This window comes from Microtus oregoni, unplaced genomic scaffold (genome assembly GCF_018167655.1).
Source record: "Microtus oregoni isolate MIOR12 unplaced genomic scaffold, Mior012 000054F_ref0000373, whole genome shotgun sequence".
Lineage (NCBI taxonomy): Eukaryota > Metazoa > Chordata > Mammalia > Rodentia > Cricetidae > Microtus > Microtus oregoni.
In genome coordinates this window covers 3043389-3063612 of record NW_024543830.1, presented here as the reverse complement: position 1 = coordinate 3063612, position 20224 = coordinate 3043389, and the positions used below count along the sequence as shown (strand labels likewise).

Genomic DNA, 20224 nt, shown 5'->3' with positions numbered 1-20224 from the left:
TTCATGGAAATTAATTGAAATACATACCTGTCTTTCTTACCTGGGGTTATCTACTTTAGGGTCTTACCAAGGAAGACTTGTACAAAGTAAAAGTACTTAAGCAGTTAAGAGCACATGCTTCTCTTGCAAAGAGACTAGGTCAGTTACCAGCTCACATAGCCTGTAAGACTAGTTCCAAGGGATCTGACAGCTCACACACATACTCATAAATTAAAAATCAATCACTAAATCTTTTTAAAGTATTTTACCAGTGCTGGGCGTGGAAGTACACACCTTACTGAAGTGTGGGAGACAGAAACAAGTGGATCTGTGAGTTCTAGGCCAGCCAGAGCAATAGTGAGAACCTAAGTCTACGTAAGTATTTTACCAGCACCTTGGTGGTTTTAAAGATTCTTCCAAGATAAAAGCTCACCTTGCAATTACCACTTTGTGATGTGATCTGTGTTAAGTTAGGCTAGTCGACAGAACAGAAACTCAAGTGGCTGTCCAGCCACAGGGCACAGGCTCTCAGGTCTCAGGCTGATGGACTGTGGAAAGACCTGCAGTTAGAATGCTGTTGAGGGAGAGCTGCAGAGCATCGCTGAATCCACCGCTAGAAACAGAAGTCTCCGGCAAGTAGATAAAAATGTAATTCAAGGGCTGGAGAAATGGCTCAGTGGTTAAGAGCACTGGCTGCTCTTTCGGAGGTCCTGAGTTCAATTCCCAGCAACCACATGGTGGCTCACAACCATCTGTAATGAGATCTGGCGCCCTCTTCATGCAGGCAGAATGTTGTATACATAATAAATAAATAAAATCTTTAAAAAAAATGTAATTCAAAGCCTCTCATTAACAAAGCAGGGAATAAACAGTACTTAAGAATGTTTTTAGCAAGACAGCGTCCCCAACCCCCCCACACACACACACACACATGGTTTCACTGTGTAGCCCTGGCTGTCCTGGAGGTCACAGACATCCACCTCTGCCTCCTGAGCACTGCGATTAAAGGCTTGTGCCACCACCAAGCTTTTTTTTTTTTTTTTTTTTTTTTTGGTGAGACTTTGTTGTTGTTTTCCAACACTAGGGATGCAGAGCAAGGCAGATCTCTGAGTTTGAGGCCAACTTGATCTAAAGAAAAACTGTCTTGGTGGTGGATCTCTGTGAGTTCGAGGCCAGCCTGTTCTACAGAGCTAGTTCCAGGACAGGCTCCAAAGCTACAGAGAAACCCTGTCTCAAAAACAAAAAGAAAAAAGAAAAACAGTGTTTTCAGGTAGATATGATGGTATAAGCCTTTAATCCCAACAGTAGGAAGACAGAGGCAGGAGGATCTCTGAGTTCAAAACCAGCCTGGACTACTAAGAGTTCCAGGACAGAGGGCTCTGTTACACAGAAAAACCCTGTCTCAAAATAGAAAGTTTTGAATCACAACAAATTGATTTATTACTTAATTTTACCAAAAACTTCTATGGTTCTATTATTTTCCTTAAAGGAAGCAATGTTTGTTTTCAGACAGTCTCACTCTGGAACCCAGGCTGGCCTTGAACTGTGGCAATTCTTCAGCTCCCTTGACCTCCTAAATGCTGGGACTACAGGCAGGAGGCACACACCAAGTTGTTGGTGTCTCAATAGCATAAGACAAAGCCAGGGTCCATACTGGTGTTGCATTTATCTGAGAATTTGGGAGGCAGAGGCAGACAAATCTGAGTTCAAGGTTAGTCTGCTCTACTTAAAGTGACACTCACTATCCCCTCCCCTCAAAAAAAAAAAAGACAAAACCACAAATTTCAGTTACTTGTAGTTAAAAACACTCCAGTATTTTCCATCTCTCCAGAAGCAGAATTAAATCATTAAAATTTTCTCAATATATAACCATAAGCATGGAATCATTACTTAGCACTACATCTAACTGGACAAAAATACATTTCAGAATCATCCACAAACCAAATTAAAAGATTACTTAGGGCATGGAATCATTACTTAGCACTACATCTAACTGGACAAAAATACATTTCAGAATCATCCACAAACAAAACAAATTAAAAGATTACTTAGGGGAGGGCTGGCAAGATGGCTCAGAGGTTAAGAGCATTGCCTGCTCTCCCAAAGTTCCTGAGTTCAATTCCCAGCAACCACTTGGTGGCTCACAACCATCTGTAATGGGGTCTGGTGCCCTCTTCTAGCCTGCAGACATACACACAGACAGAATATTGTATACATAATAAATAAATAAATTAAAAAAGATTACTTAGGGGAAACCCAAAACTAGGGATTTAAAAAAAAAAAAACCTACGTAAGAATTAAGATATTATGGGAAAATGCTTGGGCTCTCATTCTAGAAAAACCCATGTCCATGCCATAGTTCAACTCTGAACTCAACCTGCAACTCAAAAGGTAAATTAGAGCCAATTCAGATCTTTTTTTTTTTTGATTCTGAAAAGATTAATGAGGAAGATGAGCTTTTGTTTTAGTTAATGCGACAAGAGTGTCTCTGTGTATTCTTGGCTATCTTTGAACTCTGGACAACAGGCTGGTCTCAAACTGGCTACCTCTGCCTCCCAAGGGCTGGGATTAAAGGTGTGACTCACCACTACCCTCCTTGGGAAGATGAGTTTCCTAGTACCTGTTGTCACAACTAAGTCTGAGTAACCTTCCTGCCACTTCTGTTTTTAAAGACTTTGAAAGAGCCGGGCGGTGGTGGCGCACGCCTTTAATTCCAGCACTCAGAAGGCAGAGGCAGGTGGATCTCTGTTAGTTCGAGGCCAGCCTGGTCTACAAGAGCTAGTTCCAGGACAGGAACCAAAGCCACAGAGAAACCCTGTCTCGAAAAACCAAAAAAAAAAAAAAAAAGACTTTGAAAGAGTTTATGGTATTACTGGAGCGTGAACATCAAACACTGAAGCTAATCATTATTAACAACTCTTCGCTTTATTCAAAGCAATTCAGTTTCAAATTACAGCAGTCAGAAAAAAAGAACACACAATCAGTTTGCCTGTCCTTGTGTTTAACACTGAGGTGGCTTTATTCAAAATACAGTTGCACAAAAGCAGTAATTCCAGTCTCTAAGGACTAACATACCGTGTACACAGGCGGTACAGAGCCTTAAAACCGAACTCAGAACTACACAACAGAGCCCACCCTTGCTCATTTGCATGAAAACACCACCCACAAAGCTAAGTAAGTCTTAATGGTTATTTGGAGGCCCTAGTCATTGTTTTAAACCCAAGAACTCTAATTTTGATTGCACAATAGATGATTGATTTCAAAAAAGTCAATATATAGATTTCCTTTTTAAAAATAAGCATTTATTTTGAACCTGGCACCGTGTGCCGAGAGAGTCCTTAGGGACTAGAAGCAGGCGTTCCTGTGACTGAAATGAGGAAAATGTTAGTCCTTGGAGAGCCCAGTACCGGCACGGAATCTAGAACATGTTTATTTCAGATATGCAACTTTGTTAGCTTCTCTGCAAATATTTTTATACTTGTTATTTTAAAGTATCGTGTCAAACATCTTAAATTTAAAAAGCAACAGTCCACTATTATGAACAATTTCTGTGTCCCAGTAGAGGCAAAGAATTTCAATTAATTTGCTGATAGTAACTTTAAAAAAAAAGATATACAAAAGGAAAAGAAAAATCAGTGGCCAAGAGTTAAGAACAAATTGCCTTGAACGTGGGGCCTCTGGGACAAGAAAAGGGAGCTGTCGACTCCGTTTACGTAGTGGCCATGGAGGGGCACATACGCTTACTCCAATGTTCTATTATTAATAGGCAACCACTTGAAATAAAGCCCAACTTCAATACTGATTTTCATACAGTCCTCCAACTGCCATTATATTCCAATCAAATGCTGTATTTGATCACACTTTGAAACTATAGGAAGAATAATTAAAGGTTCTACTCAGAAATATAATAAATACTTCACAGCGTTGGTATCCGAATCAGCCAGGAAAACAACTTAGTAATTAGACTTGAAGGCATTATTAGTTATCAGCGGGTGATGGGTCTAGCCTCTGAGAAAGGAGAACGCTTTAGCCTGGCAGGGCTCGCGTGTTTGACAGTAAGCAAAGCCTGTCTCCCTCACACGCCTAGCGCTCAACACTGCTCAACTGATACAGAATCTCTTCCACGCCACGTGTCTGAAACCCAGACACTTTCCCGGGTGTCCACAACTCTGCCAGCTCTCTTTTGGCTATGGAGAGGAATGAAGCACTGGAGGGTGAGGGTAGACAGCAGCTGGAGACAGCGCACAGCAGGGCTCCCCTGCGAGTCTCCCTAGCAGCCTTAACTGTATCCGCGGCCTTGGTGCTGAAGAGAACCCTCTCACTCTGCGTCTACTTCCCAAACCATGACAGGAAAGCTCTCACATACCACCCAGCCCCCAAAACTGCCTTCAAGCTATTGATTTCTGGATCATCTCTTAAAAAAAAAAAAAAATCAGCTTTATCACTCAAGAGACTTGCCATTTCATATTACAGCTGAGTGTATTGTTAATTTATAAATAACTTTAAAACACTATGAATAAAATGCACCAGACTAGGCCTGTGTAAAAGCAACCATGTTTTAATTATGAGCTAAAATGTCTAATACATTAAGCATGAATTATAAAAATCCAGAATCTAAATACAGTGCTAAAGAATTTCACAACGGGAAGATGAATGAAAATTTTTTTCTACATACATTATGATTAACAGACAAGCAGATCTCAGTCGGAATGGTAAGGCCAAATAGTAAAACCACACTTTCCTATAAAAGCTGCACATCACCTCTAGGGACAGCTATCATACATGAAGAAACAAGACATGGCTGCTCTACTGCACACCAGGAGCAACCTCATCCTGGAGGGGCTAGTCATCGTCTTCCTCTCCATCATCCTCAGCATCTCGCTTCCTTTTCTCTCCCCGCACACCCTCTTCTTCTAAAACGGAAGAATATAGGATCATTTCAGCAAAGGAATTTTTGTTAAGTTAGAAAGCTTTCAATCTCAGAAAAAAAAAATAAATGGCAAGAGAAAATTATCAATTGTTTCACTCTAAAATGTCGTCCAATTTCAGAGTATAAGCGAACTTGAGAGAACCTGACAAACCTCATGGGCAAAGGCAGGTGAAGACTCTAACTGCTTGACATCAGTGTGACTCTATGCAAACACCAGTGTGAAGGGCGAGGTAAAGACGAAATTAAAGGGACATCCGGGATCAGCCATTCCTCTCTGGACTGAGGTACCAGGCTCTACAAAATGAGATTCCAGAGTGCAATAAAGTGAACAAAGCTTTTGTTTTTGTTTCTCTGTGTATCCTTGGCTGTCCTGGTTGTCCTCACACTGAGATCCACCTGCCTCTGCTTCCCAAGTGCTGGGACACACTGTGTCTGGCTTTCATTTCCGTTTATTAAGTACAAGTAACAAGCTGGCTTTTTTGTTTTGTTTTACTGGAATTAAAGTTCTTTCCAAACACTTCTCTACTTCTCAAGGCACCTTATGATAAACAACAAAACCAAAGGGACCAGGAGAGATCCCCATAAGACTCAGTCCTCAATAATCCATCCCATGTGTTATCTTTAGATTCAGAATTGCTTAAGACTGATGCAACTTACCCTCTTCTTCCTCTTCTTCCCCTTCATCAACATAATCATCATCATCTTCTTCATCCTTCAAATTCAAATATTCAGTGTGAGAAGAAATGAACCATGACTTGGGCATTTACTGTTTAACAAATCCCAACTGGAGCAAAGAAATTATAGTCCAGGGGCTGGAGCACGTATGAATAAATCTTGTTCCATGTATGGGGCTGGAGAGATGGCTCAGAGATTACGAGCATTGACTGCTCTTCCAGAGGTCCTGAGTTCAATTCCCAGCAACCACATGCTGGCTCACAACCATCTGTAATGAATTCTGGTGACTTCTTCTTCTGTCCTGCAGGCATACATGCAGACAGAGTATTGTATACATAATAAATAAAAAAAATATTTTGGCCGGGCGATAGTGGCGCACGCCTTTAATCCCAGCACTCGGGAGGCAGAGGTAGGCGGATCTCTGTGAGTTCGAGACCAGCCTGGTCTACAGAGCTAGTTCCAGGACAGGCTCCAAAGCCACAGAGAAACCCTGTCTCGAAAAACCAAAAAAAATAAAATAAAAAAATATTTAAAAAAAATTATAGGCCGGGCGATGGTGGCGCACGCCTTTAATCCCAGCACTCGGGAGGCAGAGGCAGGCGGATCTCTGTGAGTTCGAGACCAGCCTGGTCTACAGAGCTAGTTCCAGGACAGGCTCCAAAGCCACAGAGAAACCCTGTCTCGAAAAACCAAAAAAAAAAAAAAATTATAGTCCACTGTGTTCTAGAAAGGACAATTTCTGTCAGTTTTGCTTTTGAACCTAACTAAGCGTCTACATTTTTTTTTAATATTTATTTATTATGTATACAATTCTGTCTGTGTGTATGCCTGCAAGCCATGAGAGGGCACCGGACCTCATTACAGATGGTTGGAGGAGCAGGCAATGCTCTTAAACCTCTGAGCCATCTCTCCAGACCCAAGCAACTACATTTTTAAAAACACAGGCTGTGCTTTAGACGAACACTGTTTAAGGAAACTTTCTCCAACAACACAAATGTCCTCTGTGTTGTGCTGTGCACCACCACACACGCGCTGGTGAGCGCTCAAACTGTGACAGCACAATGTGGGAGATGCACCTGAGTTTTGTGTGATTTAAACTGCCTGTTTGCTTGAGACAGGGTCTCAGGATGAAGCCCAGGCTAACCTCTATCTTGACGTGTGGTTACGTTCCAGTACTGGCTCTGCCTCTCGAGTATGGGGATTATAAGCACTCATCACTGTCCAGCTTACTTTTAACTTTCTTTTTTTAAGATTTATTTATTTATTAAGTATATAGTGGTCTGCCTGCAAATGTCCCTGCAGGCCAGAAGAGGGCAGCATATTTCATTACAGATGGTTGTGAGCCACCATGTGGTTGCTGGGAATTGAACTCAGGACCTTTGGAAGTGAAGCCAGTGGTCTTAACCTCTGAGCCATCTCTCCAGCCCCCCAGCTTACTTTCAAACAGCCACATCTGCCCACCATAACAGAAGCAGGTCTTGACTATTTTAAAAACAAGGTACTCTACTTTACAGATTGAGCCACAGATGATATGAACCCCGACACCAAATACCATCATACGTTAAGTAAATAAATGTATTTCGCTAGATCTGTTTTCCAATTAATAAAAGCAAAATGAACCAAAAATCTGAAATCCAAAATGTTTCAAAACTCTGAAATTTTGAGCATCAACGAAATATAGAAAATGCCAGGTGATCTCGCCTGGACCTTCAGTCAAACTACAAGTATAATAAAGACACAGCATAACACCAGACACAATGGTGCATGCCTTGAGGCAGAGACAGGCAGAGAAAGTTCCAGGTCAGCCTGACATGGTTAAAAACATGACCATCACAATCATCCTGTGTTATGCATTCATGCTTGCATGTACATGATCACATATATGTGGGTTCATATGTATGCACTTAGGCATTATGAGGCCAGAGGATGGCCCTGGTATTGTTCCTTACACTTATAATCTACTGTTTTTTGATATGGGGCCCCTCATCGGCCTAAACCTGCCACGTGGCCTGTACTGGCCCAGAGATTCACCTGTCTCCACTTCTCCTAGGCTGCCACCATGCAGTTTTGTTTTGGCTTTAGAAACACTGTTTCAGCCAGGCAGTGGTAGCGCATTAATCCCAGCACTCAGGAGGCGGAGGCAGGCGGATCTCTGTGAGTTCGAGGCCAGCCTGGTCCAAAAGAGCAAGTTCCAGAGAAACCCTGTCAAAAAAAAAAAAAAAAAGAAGGAAAGACTGTTTACTGTTTCTCTGTGTACCATCACTATCTAGCTGTTTTTTGTTTGTTTTCTTAAAGGGATTCTTGAAATTGAACTTAGGTCCTTATATTTTAAGTTACCCACTTTACCAACTGAGTCATCTGCCCATCCCCTTGATCTTTTTAAAATTTTATTTAACTTTATTTTATGTGCATTGGTGTGAAGGTGTCAGATCCCCTGGAACTGGAGTTATAGACAGTTATGAGCCACCATGTGGTTCCTGGGAACTGAACTCAGGTCCTCTGGAAGAACAGCCAGTGCTTTTAACCACGGAGCTATCTCTCCAGCCCAATTTTCTTTAATAAAAGACTGTTTGACCATGAACATTCTAATTATTAGTATATGCTAATTTCCTCAGACTTCTTAATATATGTAAGATGGTTTTCTCCTTTCTAAAACACATATTATTGTTGTGTGTACATACTACTGTTGTACATGCCGTGTGGGGACGTGCCACAGAATACGTGTGGAAATGAGCAGACAATTCGGAGTCAGTCCTCTCCTTCCACCTCTCCGTAGGTTCCAGGGATTGAACTCGGGCCCCCAGGCCTGCACAGCAAGTGCCTTTACCAGTGAAGTCATCACTGGCACGTTCTCTACTTTTTAAAATAATTCCAGCCTCCAACTGGGTCTCTTCTTCTAGTTTTACACCCTCTCTTCTACCGTCAGTTACTCTTGTAATTTTATGCTGCCACAGACTCAGAACAGAGCATCAGACGTGAACACGCAGGACACAACGTCTAATTCCAACACGAAATGAATACTCTCCGACACAAACAGGCTCGGAAGACTTTCATTACTTATATTTTGACTGCTCAGAGCCTTTTGCACTTACTGTTGTGATCTTAGCTATGCTACAAATATCTAAGCATCAGACAGATTTGGTACTAAGTATCTAAAAAACAACCAGCCAAGCCTCTCTCCATCTTACGACTACACAAGCTTACTGCTCTTCAGGTATATATATTATATACAATATATTTTATTATCTACAACAGAGCCATGTGTGGTGGTGCATACATGCAGCTCTATAGGTGGGATGGGATGACTGTAAGTTCAAGGCCAGCCTGGGCTACAGAGCTAGACTATCTCAAACCCATTTGAGGGACGGGCTGGGGAGATGCCCGTACACTATGAAGACCTGAGTGAGCTCAGATTGCCAAGTGCCACATAAAAGGTGACATAGTGGTGAATGCCTACACTCGTGACGCAGGGGAAACATAAGCAGTCAGATCTCGGGCCTGCTAGCCAGCCAGTCTTACTAAGTTCCAAGTTCAGCACAAAATGTAAGCAGTGAATGTTTAGTAGTTAACAGTGCTTGAAGGCTGGGCACAGTGGCAGGTCTTTAATCCCAGCGGGTCAGGGGAGGCAGAGGTAGGCCTTGAACTCACCTTAGAGTTCAAGGACACCTCAGAGGTGAGTTCAAGGACAGTCCAGTCTACCTAAAGAATTCTAGGACACCCAGGGTTACAGAGAGAAACCCTACCTCAAAAAACAAACAAACCCGACCTGGAGCAGAGATTAGATTCCCAGACCCACATAAAGCTGGTTGCAGTAGTGTCCATCTGCAGTCCTGGTTTTCCTACTGGAGAGATAAAAGATGGCAGAGAGAACCCCCCAAGTGTGTGGGTCAGCAAGCATGGCAAACACAGTAAGCAGAGACTATCTCAGACGGAAGCTAAGGATGGATAACAAAAGTTGTCCTTTGACCTCTGCATGCATGTCATTGCCCACACACCTGTGAACATTCACAAAAACAGAAACGTGCATACAAAACACACACACACACTTTAAAAAAAAGGGGGGGGGGCTGAAGAGATGGCTTAAAGTTAAGAGCACTGGCTGCTTTTCCAGAGGTCCTGAGTTCAATTCCCAGCAACCACATGGTGGCTCACAGCCATCTGTAATGAGCTCTGGCGTCCTCTTCTGGCCTGCAGGCAGACAAGCAGGCAGAACACTGTACATAATACATAAAAGAAAAAAAAATCTTTAAAAAACAAATCAATAGTCAAGGCACACACATTTAACTCCAGCAGAAGCAGAAGGAACTCTGAGTTTGAGGCCAGCTTGGTCTACAGGGAGAGTTCCAGGACAGTCAGGGCTGTTACACAGAGAAACCCTGTCTTAAAAAGTCAAACAAACAAAAATGAAGACAGAAAGGCAGTGAGACAGGGTCCTGCACCCTAGACTGATTTACGCCTTGCAACACAACAGAGAATGAGCCTGCACATCTTCTCCTCGGTTCATTACCCGAGTAACAGTGCACAGCATCACCTCCAGGGACCCAGTCCCCTACAGGACCAAAGGGACAGTGGGGCAGGAAACTCCACGAAGTGGACCTTAAGAAAAACCAGGGACTCTGTTCTCTTAAACTAAAGGAAATGAAAAGGGGAAGGAAGTATGGAGGAGAGGGACAGAAAGGGAAAGGAGAGGGACAGAAAGAGAAAGGAGAGGGACAGAAAGGGAAAGGAAGAGCAGGAGAAAAAGAGAAAAAAAAGCAAGTGGGAGGGGGTAGAGGGGACAAGAAAAGGGAGGGGAGGGAGAGGAAAGGTAAGGAAAAATAGGGACAGAAAAGGGAAAGAGGAAAGGAAGTAGAGGCATTTTAAACATCTTAAAGATGCAAAAATAATAGCCATTTGTAATTAAAAAAAAAAAACACTTGACAGACTAGCCACATTGATGCTTCAGGAAGCACAGACATAAAGCACTATCTGAATTCTGTTTAAACAAAATTTACTTGGTCTGATGTTTTGTTGTTGTTGCTGTTTTGTTTTTTGCTTTTGTTTTTTCGGACTGAAGTTTTAAGGCATTTTAAAAGTCATCCTTTGATGTCTCAATAAAGCTTCAGCATTCAGCAGAAAGTCACTCACTGCTGTGATGACCTTTGCCTTGTTAGTGGGAACTGCTTCCTGACTCACATATGAACAGTATGACGTACATCCCAATATTCCTAAAGGACAAAAAGTCCTTGATACATATTAATCCCTTTCCTCTGAAGAACAGCCAAAATGGGAAGAAATACAAGGCTCAAATAAAAAACAGCTAACCAGGGGTCTCGGGATTGTAACTCGATCGGGAGGATGTTTGCCTAGCATGCAAGAAGCCTTTGGTTAGATCCCCGGGACCACATAAACCCAGTCATGGTCAGGCCAGGACTCGGGAGGCAGAGACAGGAGCATCCCTGAGTTCCAGGACAATGCAGAGAAACCCTGTCTCAAAAACAAATTAACATAAATAAATAAAGGTGTAATGGAATGTGCCAGGTGTTGGCCTATAATCCCAGCCCTTGCGAAGCTTAGCAGGATGACCAGTAGTTCAAAGACAGTCTAAGTTACATAGTAAGACCCCATCTTAAAAGGCAAAAATAACCACCTGGAAAGAGGACCTGGGTGCTGCTCCTAGCACTTACATCGTGGCTCACAAATATCTGTATCCAGCTCCAAGGGATCCTAGGCCCTCTTTGGCCTCTATGGTTACCATTCACACAGACATACATGCACACAAAATACTCATACATAAATAATAATACGTTTTAAAGGAAAAAACACAATGCATAATCAAACACACCATTCCCTTCTCATTTATTTTGAGCACCAATGGCCTCTGGTGCTCTCCCACACTGAGCTCCTAAAAACAAGAACTCTGGTTTGTGGGCTCGTTTGTTCTGAGACAAGGTTCCTCTGTAGCCTAGGCTATCCTGGGGCACACTAGGTAAGCCTACGATATCATTAAACTCCTGCAGCCCTGCTGCCTCACCCTCCCAGAGTGATGCTCATGAGCTACCCCACACCTAGCTAAGCCAAAACTTCATTTTTGAGCCCCTAAACAATCCCATCCAGAATGAAAATGTTCCTGGCCTTGCACTAACTTAATGCTATGTATATTTCCAAAATTTCTAATCTATGTTTGGCTATATCATTTTGAGTTAACATTCCCCAACATTCAGTGTAGTCATCCCACGGCTGGCTGAAAGTAACTTTTAAGGCAGGAGTGAATGTCTGTGTGACCCCGGAGGCAGAGGTAAGGGGACTGCATGGCAGCCTGGGGTGCAGAATAAAAACAATACACACCCCCCCCACACACACACACACTACAAAATGTACTTTTGGGGGGGGGGTCTTTCGAAACATCGTTGTGTATCTTTGGCTGTCTTGGAACTAGCTCTGTAGACCAGGCTGGACTCGAACTCAGAGATTTGCCTGCCTCTGCCTCCTGAGTGCTGGGATTAAAGCCATGAGCCACCACCATCCAGCTCAAAATGTAACTTTTAAAGTATTTCCTACTTATACTTAAGAGTATATCTATTACTGACAGAGAACATACAAGGCCAAATGCAAATAAAACGAAACCAGGAGACTCTTATTTTACCAAACAGACATGAGAAACAGCCAAGCTATCTGTCCGCTGGAAGAAACTACAAAGGCTCCCCTATAAATTAAGATGCTTAAACAAGTTTTGTTCTTCATGTCTGTGTAGTTTCTGACTTACAAAGCGCCAAACAAGTTTAAGGCCTCGTTTTTGTACATTCATTTCAAATTTAAAAATAGTATCAGGAAAAAAAATAACAACCATTCACCAGATATTGTCTACATAACCATCATTACATTAAAAAAAAAAAAAAAACCTACAGCTAATGAAGCATGCTTTGGTGGCAACAGGGACATTATAGCACTCAAGAGGGCAAGTAATGGCCATATACGCATAATATAAAGGGGCACTGAGATGTCACTGAGGCCAGCCTGGTCTACACAGCAAGTTCCAGGACAGCCAGGGACACACACAGAAACCCGGTCTTTAAAATAAAAAAGGATGAGGAGGAGAAAAGCAGCTGCAAGATGCAGGGGTACCAAGCTATGCAAGAAGACATCTCGGGTCTCTGAAGTGTCTGTCACGTGTCAATCAGGGTACAGACTCAGACACTCACAAATGTTCCCACCACCCCACACCACAGAGGGCAGAATCAATTTGAGGGACACCTGGGATATAAACAGCAACAAGCAATGGAGTCCTTGTAGAACCACTATGAGATTCAGCTAAGTCTACACCTTTCTGAGGCCCAAGTCAAAAAGGCAACTTTGCCTTTTCCTTTTCTCTCTTTGGATGCTGGTCAGAACAAATAAAGCTTTTTCTGATAATTTGGGTTTCCATACTCCTTCTCTTAAGACCCCTTTCCTGCCACGTGACTGCTTGTCCAACATGTGTCTGACCTCTGCACCAGTTTTTACACCATGGTGGTTTAGTTTGGTTTTCTTCTCCCGTCCACTATCCTCTGGCAGCTGCTGAGACTTACTGCTTTCCTACTCTAGGAATTTTTAATAAAACTGTCCTTGAGCTAAAAAGCAAAATCAAAACTAACAAGTGTCCATGGTTGTCATACAGTATAGGAGCACCCAGCAGGAAGCTGAGAGAGAAGATGGACAGACCTTACCCACAGGTTAGAAACCAACTCACGACTCACCCTTCAACCCTCTGCCTGTCCCCAAACCATCATCAGTGCAAACACCAAGTTTCCAATCACCTGAATTTCTTCTTTCATTAAGTATGAGAGGCCCACCTCCTCTTCTCCCTCTCCCGCTTCTGAACCTGCTTCATCCTCATCTTCATCCTCCTCTTCCTCCTCCTCTTCATATCCTTCAGGTGGACCAGCTTCATCTTCCTCCTCATCTTCCTCATCTTCATCTCCATCTTTAAGAGACATTTGGAAAGATAAACAGATGGCTGGTCAAATGCTTCTGCCTGGCATGCAGGCCCTCCTCACCCTGCCCAATTATCTCAACACCACCAGCCAATGGGGAGAGGATTTCAAGGTGTTCCCACTCCTTTTTTAAAGAAACACATTCTGGCCAGGCAATGGTGGCGCACGCCTTTAGTCCCAGTACTCAGGAGGCAGAGGTAAGTGGATCTCTGAGTTCAAGGCCAGCCTGGTCTATACAGTGAGTTCCAGGACAACACAGAGAAACCCTGTCTGAAAACAAAACAAACAAACAAACCTCCCCAAACCTTCTGTTTCATAGCACTGTTACTAATCACCTTAAGAAGTACCTTTTCTAGGACTGGGGACACGGTCTAGCGTGTACCTGTCATGTGATTCCACCCCCAGCATCACAAAAGATAAGCATCTTCCTTAACCCAGGTAATTACTGAGATAGATTTTCATACACTATATGGCACTGAAGTTGGTTTTACTTTGTAGCCACTTCAAAGCTTGCTTGTTGCCAAGCAAGGTGGCGCACACCTTTAATCCCAGCACTAAGAGGCAGATGCAGGTGGATCTCTGAGTTTAAGGCCAATCTGATCAACACAGTGAGTTCCAGAACAGCAGGAGTCAGGTCTCAAAAAGAAGAAACCATTACCCTCCTCGTCCTCCTCTTCCGAGTCGGGGGCCTCGTTGTCCTCCTGGTCAAATCCATCTAAGTAGGTGATCTGCTGCAGCAGCTCGAAAATGCTTTCTCGGTAGTCCTCCAGGTTCGTGATCTCACAGTTAAACAAGTCGAGACTTTTCAAATTCTTAAGATTTTGCTGAAAAAGTAAAGTTAAAGGTTACAATCAAGATTTTAAACACTATGTTCTTCAATTTTAATGAAAGATCTGAAAAACACACACGAAGTTAAAGAATGTTTTTTGCATTTTTAATGCTCTGTAAGGGTCATTCTACCAGAACAGCCAGCTCTTGTGGTCTGTCACCACTACACCTCCAGCGCCTTTTCTTACAGCTTGGTTTCTTCAGCGTCTATAAGGCATTTTTGCTGACAGAATCTGTGCACAGGGCTGGAGAGATGGCTCAGTGGTTAAGAGCACTTACTGCTCTTCCAAAGGTCCTGAGTTCAATTCCCAGCAACCACATGGTGGCTCACAACCATCTGTAATGAGGTCTGGTGCCCTCTTCTGGCCTGCAGGCATACACACAGACAGAATATTGTATACATAATAAAGTAAATAAATGAAAAAAAAAAAAAAAAGAATCTGTGCACAAAGAGGCAGCAGCATGCCTCATCCCAGCCCGGTAGGAGATCAGATAGGAGCAGAAGGCCAACTGGGTCTACGTAGACCACGCCTCTCCAAAGAGCAACAGGTGGCACGATCACATGGTCACCTTAACCAGCACCCACGCTCCTTTCCAATAGTTTAACCTCACACCATCTTATTTTGTTAAAGACAGGTCTCACTCCGCAGCCTAAGCTGACCCTCCGCTCTCAATCCCTTTAGCCTCCCAAGACTGGGATCCAGGCAGACACCACCACATCAAGCCCAACACTCTGAAAAACCTAAGGACAGCCAGGCGGATCTCGTGACAGGGTTTCTCTGTGTAGCTTTAGAACCTGTCCTGGAACTCGCCCTGTAGACCAGGCTGGCCTTGAACTCAAGAGAGGTCAGTCTGCCTCTGCCTCCCAAGTACTAGTGCGCCACCACTGCCTAGCTTGAGGCCTTTGTTTTTAAGAATGAGTTTAACTCTGCACCTGCAGCCCAGGCTCCAACTCGGGGTCACCCTTCCTGTGCCTCAGTGCTGAGAGCCATCTTAATTCAGAAGGCAGGTGGATCACTGTGAATTCGAGGTCAGCCTGGGCTAGGGCTGTTACACAGGGAAACCCTCTCGAAAAGCAAAGAAAAAGAAAAAGAATAACTATCTGTTAAGACGTATCTCAGAAAACTCCAGACCTAAACAGAGATCAATAAAATAGAGTATGAACAAACCTCAGATAAATCAATCTAAAATTAATCCCAAAATCAAGTCCAGAGACAATTATTTCACTTACCAGAGCTTCTACTGTACTGAGATCTTTGATTTTGTTTCCGCTCAGATTGAGGTAGGTAAGATTTGGACATTTCTCTGCCAGGACTTCCAAGCCTCCAGATATTATATTGTCGCTGAGTTCCAACTACATATTCCACACGGAGAGAAAACAAAGAAGGACGCAGCCTGAGGACCTTTAAGCGCACATCAGTTTGAAGAGGCCCTATCACTCTCTCTGCCCTCATCAGTTCCCGTCTACCCGCAGAGATCAGAACCCTGTGCAGCAGCTCCACTGTGGTTTTTGCCTGCATGTGTGTGATGGTGCTGGAAGCCTTGGAACTGGAGTCACAGCTCTCTGTGACTGGGAATTGTGTGCTGGGAACTGAACCCAGGTCATGTCTCCAGGCTCCTTCCCTTTTCTTATCCCTAGAAACTTAAAGATTTCTTATTGCAGGTAAAATAGTCATTTTGCTTGAGCGAGACCTTGATATACGCCCCAGCATAAAAACCATGGTGTCCTCGAACTACTACTCCCAACTCACCTTTCGAAGTTTATTCAAGCTGGGAAGCCGGGCCAAGGAACTCAATTCCACGTTGGCCATACTAAGAAACTCCAGTTCTTTAAAGGTGTCATTGAGGCCTTCGATCTCCCCATTGACACACAAGCAATTATCAAGGACTAACTCTGTCACCTGTTAGAGGAAACAGATTGATAATTAGTTTGCACAGCAACAGACCTGTGTCTGAGCACTCTAAACACATGAATATTAAAATCTTAGTCCCAGCACTCCGGAGCCGAGTCAGGCGGATCTAGCCAACCCGGTCTACATAGTGAGTTCCATAACAACCAAAGCTACAGAACAGAGAAAGACCCTGTTTAAAACAAACACCACCAAACCGACACACCAGCCCCTACACTGGGTGCACTGCCTGAGGCTGGAGTCTCAGCTACTTAGGAGAGAAGGAGGAAGGGCCACTTGAGCCATGGAGTCCATAACCAGCCTGGGAACACAGCAATCAATCCTTACATATCATCTTCTCCTCACCCATGTTCCTGTAAGCAACCCGAACGCAACTCACTGAGTCACTTAAAAAAAAAAAAAGGTAAGGAATGACCGTGATTACAGCACACTATATGCATACATGAAAAGTACCAAGTAGGAAACACTATGTAATTAGCATGTTCAATTTATGGGACTGGAGAGATGGCTCAGAGGTTAAGAGCACTGACTGCTTTTCCATAGGTCCTGAGTTCAATTCCCAGCAACCACATGGTGGCTCTCAACCATCTGTAAGGAGATCCGATGCCCCCTTCTGGTGTGTGGGCACACACGCTGTATATATAACAAATGTATGATTTAGTTATCACTGTAGGCAGTCCTTCACAGCTGAACAAGTGCAGTGCCTGCTTCGAATCACTGGGACGGAAAACCAACTGAAGAAGGGCCTGATGAAATGTGTGTTAGCAAGAGCCTCACCACCCTGACCTGCACCTCCACAAAGAGGGGACTCCTGAGCTACGGCAGGAAGTGTCTAACACTTTCAGGTTAAGCCTCTGTATATTTAGCTACAGATGTCAGTGGAATTCCAACTTTGTTACCCTTTAGGAAGTAATGTCAGACAGACACCTGTAACAGCCCACCTTTGGGGTGTCAACTGAAGACAAATGATATCACACAGAACAATTTTCTCGACAAAATGTCCTTTCTCCCTTTGATGCTCAAGCAGTTCTATGGACGCTCCCATTCCTGGGAGGGAGGGGCTGGGTTTCCTTTTTTAGTTTGTTTTGTTCTATGTACACGTTGCTTTTGCCTGCATGGATATCTATCTGTACACCCTAGGCATGCAGTACCCACAGAAGCCAGAAAACAGCCCCTGGATCCCTGGGACAGCCGCCGTGTGGGTTCTGGGAATTCAAACCTGGTCCCCCAAATACCAGCCAGTTCTCTTAATCCCTGAGAGGCATCTCTCCAGGCAAGAACTGGATTTCTCATTAGATCTGAGTTGTAGGAAGAGCGGCCAGCTCATTTATTTGTTCCCATCTGATGTACACAGGTGTTTTTCATGGGCATGTGTACCACATGTGTATCCGGTGCCTTCCGAAGGCAGAGGAGGAATCTGACCCCACGACAGTTGTGAGCCACCATATGAGCGCGGGCAAGAACAAGTGCCCGCCACTCCAGCCCCCGATCTGAGATACAGTACCCAAACCAATGATGCGCCTGACTAGATCTAATCCCAGACCCCATTCTCTGTCACCAGTAAGTCTTTACTTAAATCAGAACAGCAAATGCCAATGTGAGTGGAACTTTGACATCTCTATCTATTATCTATCTATCTATCTATCTATCGATCATCTTTCTATCTATCAATCTTATTTTGGTTTCAAGGCCAGGAAGCAAAGGTACATAAAAAACGATTTGCATTAATTAGGTCACACCATTAATGTATGGTGAGGTGTCCTGACTCTTAAGTCTTTGTGTGTGTGTGTGTGTGTGTGTGTGTATAGCCCTGGCTGCCCGAGGAACTCATAGACCAGGCTGGCCTTGAACTCAAAGATCTGCCTGCCTGTGCCTCTGAGCTCTGGGATTAATGGTGAGTGCTGGAACCAAAGAGCCGCACAACCACCACCCAGTTCGTTTGTTTTTGAGATAGTGTCTCACTATTTAGTCCTGGCTGGCTAGGAACTTGCTTTGTAGATCCAGTAAGCCTCAAACTCAAGAGACCCATCTGCCTCTGCCTCCCAAATGCCAGGATTACATGCCGGGATTAAGAGCTCAGCAAGGCAGTTTGTAGATCTGGCTCAGAACCCAGTTCTTTCACCAGAATAAGCTGTTCACTGCCTTGAGGCTCCTATTTGCTAGTCTGGATTCAAAAACAATGCAACCCAGTTTACAAGTTTTCCCAAGGAGAAAGTAAACAAACAGGACACTTTATATAAACTGTCTACGCAGTGGGTGGTGGTTAATCCCAGCACTTAAGAGGCAGAGGCAGGTGTATTTCTAAATTAGAGGCCAGCCTGGTCTACAGAACAAGTTTCAGGACAGCCAGAGCTACATGGAGAAGCCCTGTCTTAAAAAGCCAAAAACGTAAATGAAAATAAAGTTATCTATATAAACCCATTACTACACCACAGCATTGTGCAGCAATCCTCCCAATTGGGAGGTGAAAGCGTGGGGGAAAGGCCCATTTTTGTACCCTAAAGCTTCTGAGAAAATACTTGTTTTGCCTTGTCTGACAGAGTCCCACTTGCAGCCATCCTCGTACCTCGGCCTCCAAGGGCTGGGAATTACAGATGATATACAGAATTACAGATATTAATCACTACGTCCCGCTGATGACAGCATTTCAACTTTGAGTTATTCTAGAATCTTCTAATAAGCTGTAAAAAACTTCTATTCCCCCAGAGATAAGCCTTACAGCAACAATGTTTCCTCCACCTCGCTCTCGGCTAAAGTCGGAGCAACCCGCAAACCGGCCACCGAAAAGAACGGGGCTCCGGCACGGGTGGCTCGGCCAGATAACCGCGAAGGCCGGGCAGACCGGCGCCTTTGCTCGGGCGTCATGGGACCACCGTAGCGCGGATCCCTTGTCCCTCGACTTCACGCGGCCGGGAACCAGCGAGCCCCGGGCGCCGTCCCCGCCCGTCGCGGCCCAAGCTCCAGGCCCGTGAACCTGGCGGGAAGGAAGCGCAAGAGAATCCGACGGCCGGGGGCTCGGCGGCGACGCCACCCGGGGCCCCCACTCGGGGCTCCCTCCCGATGGCCGCACGTAGCACTGCGCGGCTCGCACGAGCCACGGGCTTGCGTAGAGGTCCGCGCGCCACGAGGATCGCGGCCGGCGCCGTCGGGTCCCGGAATCCTGCCGCCCGCGAGTGGTCACCGCTGGAGGGAGAACGGGGTGCAGATCGGCCCGAGACCCACTCCCGTGGCCGCGGCCGGCCGAGTGGCGGCACCGCGGGAAAGTTCCACCAACTTCGCAGGTGGCGAAGGCCCGAGGGTCGCGCCCACGCCGCCCGCCCCCGCGAGGCCGGGGCCGCCAGACTGCGGGGACGCCAAGGGGCTGAGCCCCCGCGCGCTCACGAAAATGCCCCTAGAAACTTAAGCCCTTCGCCATTTTAAGCACAAGAGCCTGGTGATTTAAAACTTAAAATAAACACCCCGCCCCCACCCCGAGTGGGGGCGCGTTTCCCAGCCCGCCCCGCGCAGCCACCCGGACCCCCGAAGCCCACCCCTCACGACACAGGGCGGGAGGGGGAGGTGGGGGCTGAGTCATCTCACCTCCTCCGGGGCTCTGTTCTTCAACTCCAGGTTAATCTTCTTCTTCATCTCCATGTCCTCCTCCTTTCCCCTCGCGCGCCCGCCCCACTGCCCCCAACCCTAAAAAACCTCTAAAGGTCTGGAGATGAATGAAAAGAGACGCAAAGACGGACACCCACTACCACCCGGGTGTGGGGGAGAAAGAAAAGAATAGCAAATGGAGTCCGACGACTTGGGACGAACTCGGCTGCCCCCACCTTCTAGTCCACACACCCGCGCGCGCACACACGGGCACGCACACACATTCACACACAGAGACACGCGCGCACCCGCAGTTCCTTCCCCTTCAATGGCTGCTCCGAGACTGAGCCTCCATGACACGGCACCGCCAA

At 45.1% G+C, this 20224-nt stretch overlaps 1 protein-coding gene across 3 annotated transcripts; it reads right to left on the bottom strand.

Annotated features, from left to right (window-relative positions):
* Positions 1–4515: 4515 nt before the first annotated feature.
* LOC121438037 (acidic leucine-rich nuclear phosphoprotein 32 family member E) lies at positions 4516–20210 on the bottom strand. Of its 3 annotated transcripts, none has more exons than XM_041638226.1 (7): positions 19854–20207; positions 16116–16265; positions 15596–15718; positions 14195–14360; positions 13360–13526; positions 5567–5621; positions 4516–4892 (listed from the first exon to the last, which is right to left on the bottom strand). In XM_041638226.1, the coding sequence occupies exons 1-7, from the start codon at positions 19905–19907 to the stop codon at positions 4822–4824; spliced, it is 786 nt and encodes a 261-aa protein (XP_041494160.1). In that variant the 5' UTR covers positions 19908–20207; the 3' UTR covers positions 4516–4821. The 3 variants fall into 3 exon arrangements, with proteins under 3 accessions (XP_041494160.1, XP_041494159.1, XP_041494161.1); XM_041638225.1 differs by lacking the exon at positions 4516–4892 and adding an exon at positions 5097–5203 and having other exon boundaries at positions 19854–20209; XM_041638227.1 differs by lacking the exons at positions 4516–4892; positions 5567–5621; positions 14195–14360 and having other exon boundaries at positions 13377–13526; positions 19854–20210.
* Between the last annotated feature and the right edge of the window lie 14 nt (positions 20211–20224).

Excerpts from the sequence above, each read along its gene's own strand:
- LOC121438037 (XM_041638225.1), bottom strand. The coding sequence starts at position 19,907 with ATGGAGATGAAGAAGAAGATTAACCTGGAGTTGAAGAACAGAGCCCCG. Across the intron at positions 13,527-14,194 it reads GGAAGAGGAGGACGAGGAGG|ATGGAGATGAAGATGAGGAA; the intron begins GTAATGGTTTCT and ends TGTCTCTTAAAG. Across the intron at positions 5,204-5,566 it reads GGAAGAAGAGGAAGAAGAGG|AGCCTGGTACCTCAGTCCAG; the intron begins GTAAGTTGCATC and ends CTCATTTTGTAG.